The 14,208-nt window shown below is 33.5% G+C and overlaps 1 protein-coding gene across 1 annotated transcript; it reads right to left on the bottom strand.

The window, feature by feature from the left end:
• Positions 1–1,682: 1,682 nt before the first annotated feature.
• On the bottom strand, positions 1,683–3,405 carry LOC117934390 (plant UBX domain-containing protein 10-like). Its single transcript, XM_034856043.1, has 4 exons — positions 2,634–3,405; positions 2,373–2,549; positions 2,118–2,297; positions 1,683–2,021 (listed from the first exon to the last, which is right to left on the bottom strand). Exons 1-4 carry the CDS (start codon positions 3,195–3,197, stop codon positions 1,794–1,796), a joined length of 1,149 nt encoding a protein of 382 aa, XP_034711934.1. The 5' UTR covers positions 3,198–3,405; the 3' UTR covers positions 1,683–1,793.
• Between the last annotated feature and the right edge of the window lie 10,803 nt (positions 3,406–14,208).

Genomic DNA, 14,208 nt, shown 5'->3' with positions numbered 1-14,208 from the left:
AGGATGAGCATTCTCAGTGGGATAACTAAACTTCTCCAAACACCACAACGACGCCGTTTTGGAATCGGATGAAACTAGAAACAGCGAAACTTTGTCCCTTTTTGCCTTGGGCCGGGTTTAAAGCCTCTAGGCCATTTCATGGGCTTTAATCGTTTAAGATGAGGCTCACTTTATTCACAAAAATCGCCCTTTGTAATTTTTGCTAAAAATTGATGTTAGTTTCTTAATTTTTTCTTCATCCATGACCACTTGATGACATCGTTTTCAATATATAGAATTGACTTATATGTAGATATTTTGGGCCTACTGATACGTTCATATTGACTAAATGAATCAGCTCAGGGCATCTTTAATTGGGCTTAGACAAGCCTTTAGATAGGCCCAAATGAGTTGTTTGCCGGGCTATAGCACAGCTAGGAACCTAAATCCCAGCCCTAGCCTGACCCTAAGCCTAGCCCAGTTTCACATTCGGGTTGAATGTTTTTTACGTCCATCAGAAATTTGACATTTTTAAAAAAAAAATTTAAATAATATGATACACCTCATATAGATGAGTTAAAATAAATGTAATGAATTTGAAGTAGTATATACAAATAATTTATTGATTTTAAATTTATTTTTATTTTCCTTCACCCTATCTTTCTATTTGCTTTCGCTCAAATTTTTCCTCACATTTTTTGCAAACCAAACATAACCTCAAAAATTCTCCTTTTATTGTGGGCTAGATTCGAATAAGGTTCAAAATTTCAATGCTTGGATTGAGATGAAGTTTAAAAAATCAGTCCAAACCTAATTTAGAGTCATATTGGGCTCGATTTGGGCTCAGACTTGAACTAGGTTGTGATTCACCCTAAAATACTTGGAGAAGGTTGGAATGGTTTGGGGCCAATGGGCCAAATTTAGGCCCCAGGGACACCTCAACCCCTTGTAGAGGGTTGCTTTTGAATAGTGAGTTGAATAGATGGAAGGTTAATGAATGGACAAATCAGAGGCTTCTATTACAATATTGATATCTTTCTAACCGACATCGAAAAGACACCATCAATCAAAATGATATTACGTGTACTTGATATCATTCATTCATTCTCTTATACCTTAATTTCATTTGTTTATAGTTCTATTCAAGGATTTAGATTTTTGTCACCCACATTCAATTATCGCTTAGTGTCAGTCCCCGACCTTAGTATTTTCCGAAATCAAATCCAAGGTTTGGAGCCTAAAACTCCTTTTCAAGTCATCCTGTGCCTATTCTTGCGCCCATCAACCCCTACATTTGGGCTTTTTCCCTAGAGACATGAGACACATACCCCATATTCAAAATGCCAGGGACAATGTAGGCTATTACAAACATGCCTGTCCAACACACCACTCTTTTCAAAAAGTAGAGGACATATTCCAAAGAAAAATGTCACCTCCCCAGCTGCACTGGACACTACTAACAGCTTTACTTTTTGCCTAAGCAATGACTTTACATCTGTTCTCCAATGTAAAAAGCAAAAGAATCCAATGTTCAGCGTTGCATTCCATAGGGCCCCAGTGTACAACTTATGTGCTGGCTCTCTTGGATTCCTAAAACCCAAGGGAAATAAGCGGAGAAACATTGAAAACTTGCCTTTGAATTTGCCCTCTTTTCTGATCTCTTCTACACAAACAATGCAATTAGGAAGTGGGGTTCTATTTACTTGAGCCAGATGAGTAAGAATTTGATCATGAATTCATCATTAACAAGAAAAGAAAAGCATGTCTCACATATTATGGCATAAGATCGTATAGGAAATTGCCATACAAGTATGTTACAGAAGCTCAAGGAAGAGGCTTGCTCTAGGATGAAGGCAAGCATCTTTGAGAGTCATTCCCATCTCTTCTACACCGTAGACCCTTCTTGGGAAGCTTGATATCAGTCTATAGTTTCCCACTCCGGGTAAGCCCAGAGAATCAATGTACCTGTAAACCGACTGGACTTTATCCATGAGTGAGAAGCTATGCTCCCTTCTTTCCCCATTTGGAAACCGAATCAGTATCTATGAAAACATCCGGCATTTGAATTAGAGCAGTTATAGACAGCCTAAAACCTTTTGTTCTAAAACAAGTAAACAAAATCTGTTTGATGGTTATACCTGGGTGACCCTTGAATCCTTTTCTTCATTTGCAGTTTCATTGTGTGGAGTTTCTGTGACGGTGGTGGCCTCTTTCACCTTTTTACCAGTCTGTTTCTTTGAGGGATTGTGCTTTGCTGCTTGTACTGGTTTTTTCTGGACTACTTGTTCTGAGCGTAAATCTGTGGGTCTACTTTTTTCCTGGAAGAAAGTTGATCTATCATCAATTTGGTACATATTAATGGTAAATTAGACCATATGAACATGCATACAGACCTCGTCTATCTGAAGAGCAGCAAGATATGCTGCATCTTGTTCTTCCCTCAGCCGACGATCTGCTCTCCGCTTTTCTTCCTCCACGGCCCTGGAGCTGCTGCCAAAAGCCAGCCCTTGCTCCTCCATTGTTCTTTGTAGAATCTCCACCAATTCAGCTGGGTAAATTGGCCCTTCAATCTAGAAAAGACAGAGACTAAGAATTGGGCTATTTTGAGATTAGGAAGATGGAATGAGAGCACCGAATCCCCATTTCCAACCAACCTGTTGCAGGACTGCTAGGCTATCACCCGAAGCAGGAGCTACCACAGCGCAGAATGGGAAGCTGCCAGGCCTCAGTGTGGCAGCCATGTGCAAACCCTCTCCTCTATCTGAGAGTGCTCCCCAGGAAACAAAGTTGGCATCAAGGAACTGTGTAACCAGCTCTGAACACAGGGTCTCACTGCAGAAAGAGTATGTGAATGGGTGTTGGGGCGAGTGGAGATACATGAACAAGAACTTGTGATCGTCTTCTGCCATCTTGAGAGCATCCGTGAAGCGGCATACATAGAAAAAGGGATGGCTGGAGCCATACTGCTGCTCAAAACTAGTCAGAAAAGCCCACTCTTCAGGAACCATTTCAGGCTGCTGCGGATGGGGCAACTGGAAATTAGGCTGCAGCAGATGCTGATTACGCCTTCCACCGATTCCCATGAGGTCTATTCCATGACCCATCACTCTGGAAACCCCCCCTATGATGCTTCTTGGAAGGCTCACCATCCTTCTAACAATCCCATGGCAGGTGGCCTCTGCCAATGCCCTCCCACTTTCCCTTATTGCAGATGACATTGTTGTAGCCCCAGATGACAGAAAAACAGAAGGGGGAAAACAGAGATGGAAGAAATATAGAAAACACTAGCAATATGAAGATGCCTCTGCTTCTAGGATGCCTTGCTTTTGAGAGAATTCATCCGTCATTTGTGGCAGTGGAAAATCTGTAGTTATCCGTAATCTGTGTACAAAAGTGAGAGAATAGTCAAAAAGAGGCGGGTGAACAGGGAACCAAATTCGTATTCCTGCTGCAACTTTTTCTTTTTGTCATTTCTGAGTTGAATTATACTCTTTGCCTGCTACACATATGAGAACATTCTTGGCATCTATAACACATTCAAGAGCCGAATTCAAATTCCTGCTACTTCATTTCCTTCCTTCCCCCATTTTTTAAAAGTAACTCTAAGTTCAAGAATATTATTTGCATGTTTGCACAACTTGGAGCTGGGGATAAATCAAGTACTCGAACAAGTTTAAGCTTGTATTCAAGCCGGTTTGAGCTAAAACCCTTACACTTTGCTTCATAATTGGTCTTCCTTGGCTTGCCAAATTAGGTTGGAAGTCGTATTCCGAATACCTGTAAAGCTACCAATTCACCCAACAGTTTAAGCTTTTTAGCCAATGAGCCTAAATCAAGTTGATTTGGACTAAATATTTTCACTTCATCAAAATTTAATTTGACAAATTAGGGATTGTTGAAGTCTTAATGTCTTTTCCTTTCTCCATTTATCTATTTATACACAATTTGTACAATGGTAACGTAATCATAAATTACAAATTTACAATCATGGATCCAAACTATACTTTGAAGTTGTCAAGTGGAAAAGAGGACTTAATTCTCTACATTCTCATATGCCTTCATTGATCCCTGAATCAAGGAGAGACTTGTGATTTGCACATAATTTGTTAGTGTTGAAGTTAGGTTTGGGTGCCCAAGTGGGCTGACCCGACCCGACCCAATTAATGGGAGAAATAAGGGAAATAGTTTCTGAGAGTTTTAAAATTATCTAGAAACTGTCATTATTTATAAATAAATAAATAAAAAGATTTTTTTGTTCTCTCTTAAGAGAAAACTCTCTTTCTCTAAGAATTTTCTCCGTGGAAAACCAGAGAGAGAAAGAATACGTTTTCTCTCTCTTTTCCTGAAAACAAAGGTGAAGAAATATGTTTTCTTCTTTCCTCGAAATACATAAGAAAGAATCAATTTTCTTCTGAAGAAACAAAAAGTCTTTTATCTTAAAGTTATTCTTGTTTTTTTCGTGAAAACAAAGGTCAAGACTCTTATACTGTGAGAAAATAATGGTTCTCATATTTGTAGTTCCATTCATGACTTGTGACAAGAAAATTACTTAGTGAAACAACCAATCTTGATCTTGGACATTTCAGAAGGTAACTCAAAAACCTTATTTTTCATCATTAGTATTAGAGCCCTATTAGGTTGTTTTCTGCCTTTCAGATGAAGAATATTTTTCTTACGAAAAAAAATAAACAAGAAAGAAACTTTTTTTTTTCTAGTTGTGGTTTTAGAAAAACTAAAAAAAATAAATAAACAAATAAATGGATAAATATGATTCTGGATATTGTTCCAAATTAATAATAATAAAATAATAATAATAATAATAATGTTCAGGAAACAAAATAAAAAATAAAAATGATCAGAGCCACTGGGAGAAAACATAGGTGCAGTGCACCCACCTCTGCAGGAACTTTTGGACAAAGTTGGAATTGAAATGGACCATTAAAAAAAAAAAGACAGGAGCCACAATTTTTTGGTTATGGTTCCCAGAAAAGCCCTTCTTTAAGACAAATAATTTTCTGGATTTTTTTTGGGAAAAGTAATAATAATACTAAACAAGTTAAATATGTTTTAGTTTACTTAGATCAAAATTGAATTACTCTTGTTAGTTACAACTTCTCTCATGCTCACTTGAGACCCAAGTTCGAGCTTTGATGCAGAAAGAGGGGGTCTTAAATATGAGTATTCATTACTCATTGAACAACAAAAAAAAAATGATAAATAAATAAAAATGAAGAAGGGGTTGCCTATGAAGAGGCTTAATCCCTTGACCATAAGTAAGAGTCTTGTATTCTACCAACTAGGCTAGATGTTTTTTTGTTTTCATAGAAAGATTATGGTTATTGAAAACAACATCTAGAGTTATAGAAGACATTGTAAATAATCCTATTATTGTTGTTCCTTTTAGCTTCAAATGAGGAGATTAGTTTTTTTGCTACATGTTAATTTGTTATGCTTTATACATGTAATGTAAATATATTATATGCAAGATATGACATGAATATTTATTTTTTGATAAATGAGTATGTCTTTTATGTATATATGCGTCTTCAATTCTTTTGTATATGTTATTAATACATGCTAGTTGTATAATTTTTTTTTTTATGGAGTCGGAGGTTTTAGGCTAAAAAGAAATTTAAGTAATTTCTTTCCTAAAATCAGAAATACTTGCATAGATTATTTCTAATTTGTAATAATTAAAATTGTGTATAGGAGTTGATTGGGAACATAGTGAACTTTCGTTTTTATTGTAATTTAAGATTATTACACACTAGAAGATGATTAGAGCAGGTAAAAGTATCAATATGCATAAAAGTACCAATTAATAAGATTGTGCAATATCTCTAAGTAGTTGAATATATTGACTACAACTAGGAACATCATAGTAGAATTAAACAAGGATGAGAAATTGAATGACAATAACTATGAGGTTTGGAATCACAAAGTTTAGTATATCCTTGTAGAGCAAGAGACTCTTAATACATTGAATCATATCATGTAAGAACCTAAACAAGGAAACTTTGTTCAACATAGAAGATATTAGAAGACTTATATGGCTTGGAAGGAAAAGAGTTTTTTAGCTCGCATTACATTATTAAAATGTATGCAAGATGATCTCTTGATTGAGTATGAGGTTTACTAACTGCTCGTGAAATGTGGCAAGCTCTAAAAGAAAAGTATGGTGGACTTTTAGCTACTAAGTTGAGAGAACTTATAATGAAATTTGAAAATTACAATATGCAACCGAACCATACAATGAAACAACATCTTAGGAAGATGAAAAGAATGATAAGAGAGCTTAAGACATCCGGACATGCCTTCACTAATGAGCAACAAGTTGAAGTGGTCATCAAATCTCTACCAAAGAGTTGTGAACATATGTTGGTCAATATGACACATGATAAGAGTGTCAAGACCTTTGATGATATAGTTTGCCATCTTGAATTGGAAGTCAAGTGACTTATAGTTGCTAGGCCTAATGAACAAGCTCATAAAAACTTTTGGCTTTAAGCGTAATAAAAAATTCTTTAAGAAGAATAAGAGATCTAATGATGCTTCAAAGAAATGAAAGATTGAGACACACAAGAAGTTTAAGTGTACTAAGAAGGATAAGAGCAAGTTGAAATGCTATAACTGTGGCAACAAAGGTCACTTTATTTGTGAGTACATTGTGTCAAAGTAGACTTAGTCCCCACTAACCATATAGCTAGAGACCAAGGAGCATATATAAAGTTTCAATGAATTAGTTTCGGTACAAGATGAATCTATGTAGGAAACAACTTTAAAGTTGAGGTCAAGTGTACTGGAATGTGTAAATTGAAGTTGTGTAGAGAATGTACCCTATTCCTACATGATGTTATTTATATTCTGAATATTCGACGAAATTTGGTCTCTATGTTGGTCCTTCTTGGTTTAAGTTTCAATTTGAATTTTCATGAAATGGAGTTGTATTTGGGAACAACATAATATGGTTCTAGATTTATTTTGAATGGTTTTATAGTTCTTAACATTGATAACTGTGTGTTATCTAATACTAATGATAGTTATTATTCATTAATGACCACTTCTAGAAATGCATATGATAATGTGATCATATGGCATGCTAGACTTTGGCATACTAAAAGGAATAATGAATAGACTAACTAGAGAAAATCTTCTTGGTCAATTTATTAAAATTGATATGTCAACTTGTGAATATTGTCTAGTAGATAAAACTACAAAAAAAAACAAAAAAAAACCATTTGGAAAATGAACTAGAACTAAAATATCATTGCAATTGATCCATTTTTTACATTTGTGATCCTATTAGTGTTAAAGCAAGGTATGAAACCTTGTACTTCATTACATTTATAGATAACTTTACTTGTTACGATCATGTTTATCTAATTTCTCATAAGTTAGAAACATTAGATTGTTTCAGATGCTACATTAATTTAGTTGAGAATCAGTTAGACAAAAGGATTAAAATATAAAGAACAAACTGGGGTAGAGAATATATATCAGAACAATTTAAAGATTTATGTGATGAAAAGGGCATTGGTACACAATAGACTATTCCAAGGACTCCACAAAAAAATGTTGTTGCTAAGAAGAGGAATAGAATGTTGTTACACATGGTTAGGTCAATGGCGGCTTAAGTCAATCCTCCTATTTCATATTGAGGATACACATTGTTGACTACTTCTCATGTACTTAACCAAGTACCCTCAAAGTTTGTTTAATCTATTCCATATGAGTTATGGAATAACCGAAAGCCTGATCCTAACAATTTGCAAGCTTGGGGGCCAGGGGCTTATGTTCACAATCCTTCTGATAAATATGGAAAATTAGGTCATAGAGGAAGGAAATGTATCTTTATAAGATATAGTAAACACTCCAAAGGGTATGTGTTCATAGGTGAGCATAAAGATGGAATAGTAATTGAATTAGAACACGAGATGTCACGTTCTTAGAGGACGATTTCCCACGTATGGGTGAGATTGATAAGGATTTACACCTTTATGAAATTATGGATCTCGACATAAGATTCATACCCGAATAACAATTGATGCTTGAAATGAGTGGGAGTGAACTAGTACTTGTAACAAGTATAGTAAAAGAGTCGATGTTGAGAAAAAGTTCTCAATAAATAATTATTTGACAATGATTTGAGATTGAAGAGAAAGTTCATATTGTCACTCAATATGATGATGCTAAGCCTAATTCGATTCAAGAGACTCTTACTTGTCCAACTAAGGATGAATGGAGAAAAGTAATGGAAGAGGACTTAGAGTCAATGCAAAAGAATCAAGTCTAGGACTTGGTTGATCTGTCTTCAAATTGAAAAGCTATTGGGAACAAATGAGTTCTTAAAATAAAACGAAAGGCATATGGATCCATTGAAAATTATAAAGCTCGATTAGTGGCTAAAGGGTATACCCAACAAGAGGTATATAGACTATGAGGAAACCATCTCTCCAATAGTTAGGTTTGCCTCATTTCACCTCATTCTAGCTATAGTAGCTCATATGGATTTAAAGCTACACCAAATAGATGCTAAGACAACTTTCTTTAATGGAGAATTGAATAAAGAAATCTATATGGAACAACTAGTGGATTTCATTATCCAAGGCTAAGAGCATAAAGTGTGCAAGTTAAATTGATTGATTTATGGCCTTAAATAATCGTCTAGGCAATGGTACTTAAGATTTCATTGTGCAATAAGTTCGTATGTTTTCACAATGATTGATGAAGACCATTGTGTTTATATTAAGCAAAATAAAGATAAATGTGTTATTATCTTTATCATGGATGATATACTTATAGTTGGAAATGATTGGAGTTTGTATAAACCATTTAAAGATGGTTGTCATCTACTTTTGAGATGAAAGATATGGGAGAAGCATCTTACATTCTTGGAGTAAAGATCCATAAAGTTCTCATCAACTAGTCGCTCTTTCACAAGAGAAAAATATCCTTGGATAATCCCATTGACACTTCATTTGCAAGAGGTGAAAACCTAAGTAAGGAAATATGTCCAAAGACTTCAAAAGAAAAGAGAAAAATAACTAATGTTCCCTACTCTAATGCTATTGGAAGTCTAACATATGCTACGATGTGTACAAAACTATATATATTTGCTATGTTGTTGGGATGGTGAGTCATTACCAAGAAAATCCTAAAATGATGCATTGAAAAACAGTAAAGAGAATTCTTCGGCAATAGGTATTGCAGACTATTCCTTTTGTTATCAAGGCAAAAAATTGCGCTTGTGGGTTATTCACATGCCGTTTGGGCAGGTGATCTAGATAAGCACAAATCAACATCTAGATACTCATTTTTGCCTAATAATGGTGCCAACTTATGGAAAAGCAATATAGCTTTGTTAACCATCAAAGCTGAATTTACTATTTGTTCAATTGTAATATAAGAAGTTGTATGGTTGAAAAGATTTTTGCAAAGATTAGGAATAGTCAATATATTTTTTAGCCAATGACAACCTAAAATGACAGTCAATTTGCGACCATTTATGTAAAAGACCTTAAATATTATGGAAGAAATAAACATCTAGATACCAAAAATAATTTTAAAAATGACTATTGCACAAAAAAAAAATGATCCTAAATATTTACTTACATGTGAAATGGTTGTTGATCCATTCATGAAATTCATTCTAAGAAACATGTTTTCTGTACATGTAAAGTCATTAGGACTATGTAGGTTATGATCTATGTGGATCATATGTCATGGATCATTATTGATTGGATATATGATACTTTATATATGATAAAATGATATGAGTATTTGTTATTCATATAATTGAATATGTAATTGGTACTTACATATATATGTATGTCAATAGGTAGAGGTTGGCTCTCTCACACAAGCAACCACCCCAATCAATATGTTTATGAGTTAGGATGAGACACAATATACTAATGATGATAAATTAGTAAAAAGTATACAAAAGATGATGAGTATCGTCTTGATTAAGTATCAAGATGAGGTTTATAATAAATGACATCTTGACTAAATGTAATTGCCCACAATTTGTTTGTTTGAACTGGACTTGAGTTTTAGCATAAAAGGTTTAAGGAGAACCATAAATGCAAAACTCAAACAAACTAATGGTGTGAAGCTCTTAGTTGAGGTTCGTATGGCAGAAGTTTGACATACACTCTCTAAGTGAAGAGAAACCACCATAACATGTATTTCATACTACATGTGTTTGAATGTGACTGATAAGGAAAGTGAGTAATTAATTCATGCACCCTCACTGTGTGAGATCCTTAGGGCTTATTACAATTATAATAGTCCATTATTGTACTCTTTGTACTTTTAACTATGTTATGAGGTGACAAATTAATGTTGCTACTTTGGTATATTTCCGACATAAATGAAATAATTTATCCTTATGGAACATATTGGGCAAGCAGTTAATTTGGATCTAAAAGACATGAGCTCAAAATGAAGACTTTTTTTTTTAGTTACATTAATAAAGATGTGTTCATGGTCAACCGGTTTTATTGCTTTTGTAGCTGATATAATTATGAATACATTTATAATGATGGATAGTATACAACTTCGAGTGATTAAGCGTATACATTAAAAATGTAACTAAATAAGTATGAGATACATCGAGACATGATTATTACTGTTCACTCATAATTTTTTAGGGTTGAACTACTATGTATTTCTAAGAGGTGCATAAGTTTATAGCTCTCAAATTGCAGGTGTGCTCGCATAGTCACACGACTCATTCGTTTGTATGAATGGTCTTCAAAAGTGGAATATAATGGACTTAGATAAGTGATCGGGCTAGTTCAACCTATCTTATACAAGTAGAAGCTGTTAGAGTTGGGTTTGGGTGCCCAAGTGGGCTAACCCGACCCGGCCTAATTAATAAGAGAAATAAGGGGAATAGTTTTTGGGAGTTTTAAATCTATCCAAAAACTGCCACTATTTAAAAAAAAAAAAAAAAACAGTTTTTTTCTCTTTATTTCTTAAGAGAAAACTCTCTTTCTATGAGAACTCTCTCCATGGAAAACCAGAGAGAGAAAGAATACGTTTTCTCTCTCTCTTCCTAAAAAAATGTGAAGAATTAATTTTCTTTTTTCCTTGAAAAACATAAGAAAGAATAATTTTCCTTCTGAAGAAACAAAAAGTCATTTCTCTTAAAGTTATTCATGTTTTCTCCGTGAAAACGAAGGTCAAGGCTCTTGTGCTCTAAGAAAATAATAGTTCTCATATTTGTAGTTCTATTCATGACTTGAGGTGAGAAAATTAGTCAGTGGAACAACCAATATGGATCTTGGGCATTTTAGATAGTAACTCAGAAACCTTATTTTTCATCGATTAGCTAGGAATCTTTTTAGACTTGGTGGATGATCCATGTTCCTTTGCTTTCTGATTAATTGGCGTATAAGCGATCAAGGAATGTCTACTACATTGCTTCCTCAAGGAGAATGGGCTATCCACATGGTTTTTATTTTGCACAAGTGGGTGTTCCTAGTAGTCTCAAGTGGTTTTGAGCTCATGAAAGAAGCAACATTTGGCCAAAAGATGATCATTAATTTGATAGATGTGTCATGTTTAACATTTTTTTTTTTTAATATTTGAAATGATTATTCCTACAGAGCCATTAATACAGTACCCATTCATTTTCCAAGCAATGCCACTTTGCATCTTTCTTGTCTTTGAGGCTTTATCTACTGTTCTTTTCACTATGTATTAAGAATGGTCTTCAAGTACTTACTTTAGTCCATATTCTTTTAATTTCTACTATTTGTTTCTTTTCTTTTTCTTATTTTGGTGGTGACTTCTAGAAATCTTGAATCTCTAAAGGTGACATTCCACCTTTTGTATGAACTAGATAAAAGAAAAAACAAATGCCTAATCATTCCATTGGAGACCCTAACTTTGAAATTGATAGCCATAGTAAAATTACTCTTCATTATTCACACTTCTAAGTCGATCTTAGGTTCTCTTTTCATCCCTTAATCCATTACTTTTTGAGTTTCTTTAATATCTATCCTAGCCAAGTTCATCCAAATGTCATCAAGCTATTAACAGGCTATTTAGTCATCAATCACAAGTTTGGTTTAGATTTAAGTTTGGGTGATATCTTGTTTATATACATTCTTAAGATAATTGAGAATGAGAGCAACTATTTATTGTCCCTATTAAAGAAAACATAATCCCTAGTATATCATCTTTTATACTATAATAAAGGATGGGAGAACAACTATATCAAAGCCATAGGGAAATGGGAATTCGATTCTCATGTGATGTTCCCTATCAATTTTGGCCTAATAAGTTGGTAATCAATATTGACAAGATTTTTTAACGGATTTCAATGATCAAATTGTTGGGAATCCTAAAGCATATAAGGTAATATAATCTATCCCCAGGCTCTCTAGATCTAACACAATGGAATATATTATTATCTTAGATTCTTAATATCTTAATTGTAGGTCAAAGTCACAACTAACTTTGGCATAATCTCAATATTCTCTCAAAGTTGAGAAACAATACAACATAACAACTTGATGAAGTCATGATAACCTAATAGACTTACGTCATGACTTACCATAGGTCTTATCTAATGTGTAACCATACACATTATTCTACTTATCATGAGAAACCCATGTCGATGGCCAAGACTAGTTATTCCTCTAATTAGGAGGTAGTGCACTACAACTTCTAATAGATTACCTAAGTCTATCATTCGACTATGCACAAATCATCTATTTGCAAGGAACCCATGACTTAGATTTTTTGTATAACTTTTAATGCACCCAAGTCATATACAATACAAAATATGCAAGTGAGAATACTCACAAGGTGTAATGCATGGAATAAGGATAGATTAAAGTGCAACTGGAACTTTATTAAATAAATAATAAACTCTGAATTTGTTATATCATATCATGTTTTTAAGGGTTTTATCATAACAAACATATGTTGTGAACTAACATGCTTTTGGAGTATCTTGCTTAAAAGTTGATTCCTTGGTTGGAAAGGGTTAAAATATTTATGTTAAGAAATAAAATAATCTCCTTTAAAAAAGAAAAAATAAATAAATGAAATTCCAACTTAAATGCAATGTCTTTATTGAAACTTAAGCATTTGTCTTAAGGGGGTAATGGCATTCATGTCCTCAAACCCTAATGCCCATTTCTACTTGATTAGAAGTCATATATATATATATATATGTAAGTTGAGAAATCAACTCTTATTCTAAAGATCTTAAAGTGAAGCTTGAAAGGTTAGTTGTCTTTTTAGCCGTCAAAACCTAGTATCTTAGGTAAATACTTAGATGCTGCTAGTTGATTATTTTTAAGTTGCATAGAAGGAGATTTCCTCAACTTGAGTTTTGATTGATGCATTGATTTTTCTTTTCTAAAGGAGTCAAGCTTTTGAAATGGTTAATGTTTTAGTATGTGTTAAAATTTTACATTTGAGATTGCTCATAAAATGGTTTCTTACACTGTTTTCAGATGAGATGGGTGAAACTAAATTGATATACTTGATTGTGTATATGGTTGTTGAATGAGTGATTTTTTTTTTTTAATAGGAGATTAATTATACTTCGTTTTTGGGAGAGAATTGGGTAAAGATAGATTTGAGTTTTGAATGTTGATAAGGTGGAATTTGTTTGATTCATTAAAGAAGATTGCAAGTTGATTTTGATTTTGATAGATGTTATTAAAGGAGTTAAAGAGATTCAGTGCATTGAGATGTATCAAATTGGTTCTATCATGTATCAAAATTTTCAATGCTCTTTGCTAGACATTTAAGTTCTTTGGAGTTGTAACTGTCATAGGTTAGTTTTGAATATTTCAGATATTTTTACTTGTTTGTTAGTAGTGTTAGTGATGTGGCAAGCTATAATTGAGTGAATTTGAGTTGAAATCACCTAGAAATAGCTTGTTAATTAAGAGACTTTATAGGGAGTTAGATTAGTTTTAGAGATAATTAGTGAGAAAGATTAGTTTTGAAATTTTTAGAAAGGGATTTTCTCAACAATTTTCTATTTTTTTCTCACTATCCAAACATGAAGATTATCATTGTTTTTTTCATGATTGGAGGTTAGACTCTTCTATATCTAGGAGGACATTTTATAGTGAAGAACAAGAGATGAATGCATTACTTTGTGGTAAATTTTGATTCTTATATCTTAATTCTTGATTTTTGATATAAAAGGATTGAATTCTTCTAAACTTTTCTAAGGATTTCACATATATGATGCTT

The sequence above is a fragment of the Vitis riparia genome, chromosome 17 (assembly GCF_004353265.1).
Source record: "Vitis riparia cultivar Riparia Gloire de Montpellier isolate 1030 chromosome 17, EGFV_Vit.rip_1.0, whole genome shotgun sequence".
Lineage (NCBI taxonomy): Eukaryota > Viridiplantae > Streptophyta > Magnoliopsida > Vitales > Vitaceae > Vitis > Vitis riparia.
The sequence above is the reverse complement of the archived record's forward strand: the minus strand, read 5'-3'. Positions and strand labels throughout refer to the sequence as shown.

Excerpts from the sequence above, each read along its gene's own strand:
- LOC117934390 (XM_034856043.1), bottom strand. The coding sequence starts at position 3,197 with ATGTCATCTGCAATAAGGGAAAGTGGGAGGGCATTGGCAGAGGCCACC. Across the intron at positions 2,550-2,633 it reads GCCTAGCAGTCCTGCAACAG|ATTGAAGGGCCAATTTACCC; the intron begins GTTGGTTGGAAA and ends TGTCTTTTCTAG. Across the intron at positions 2,022-2,117 it reads AGGATTCAAGGGTCACCCAG|ATACTGATTCGGTTTCCAAA; the intron begins GTATAACCATCA and ends ATGTTTTCATAG.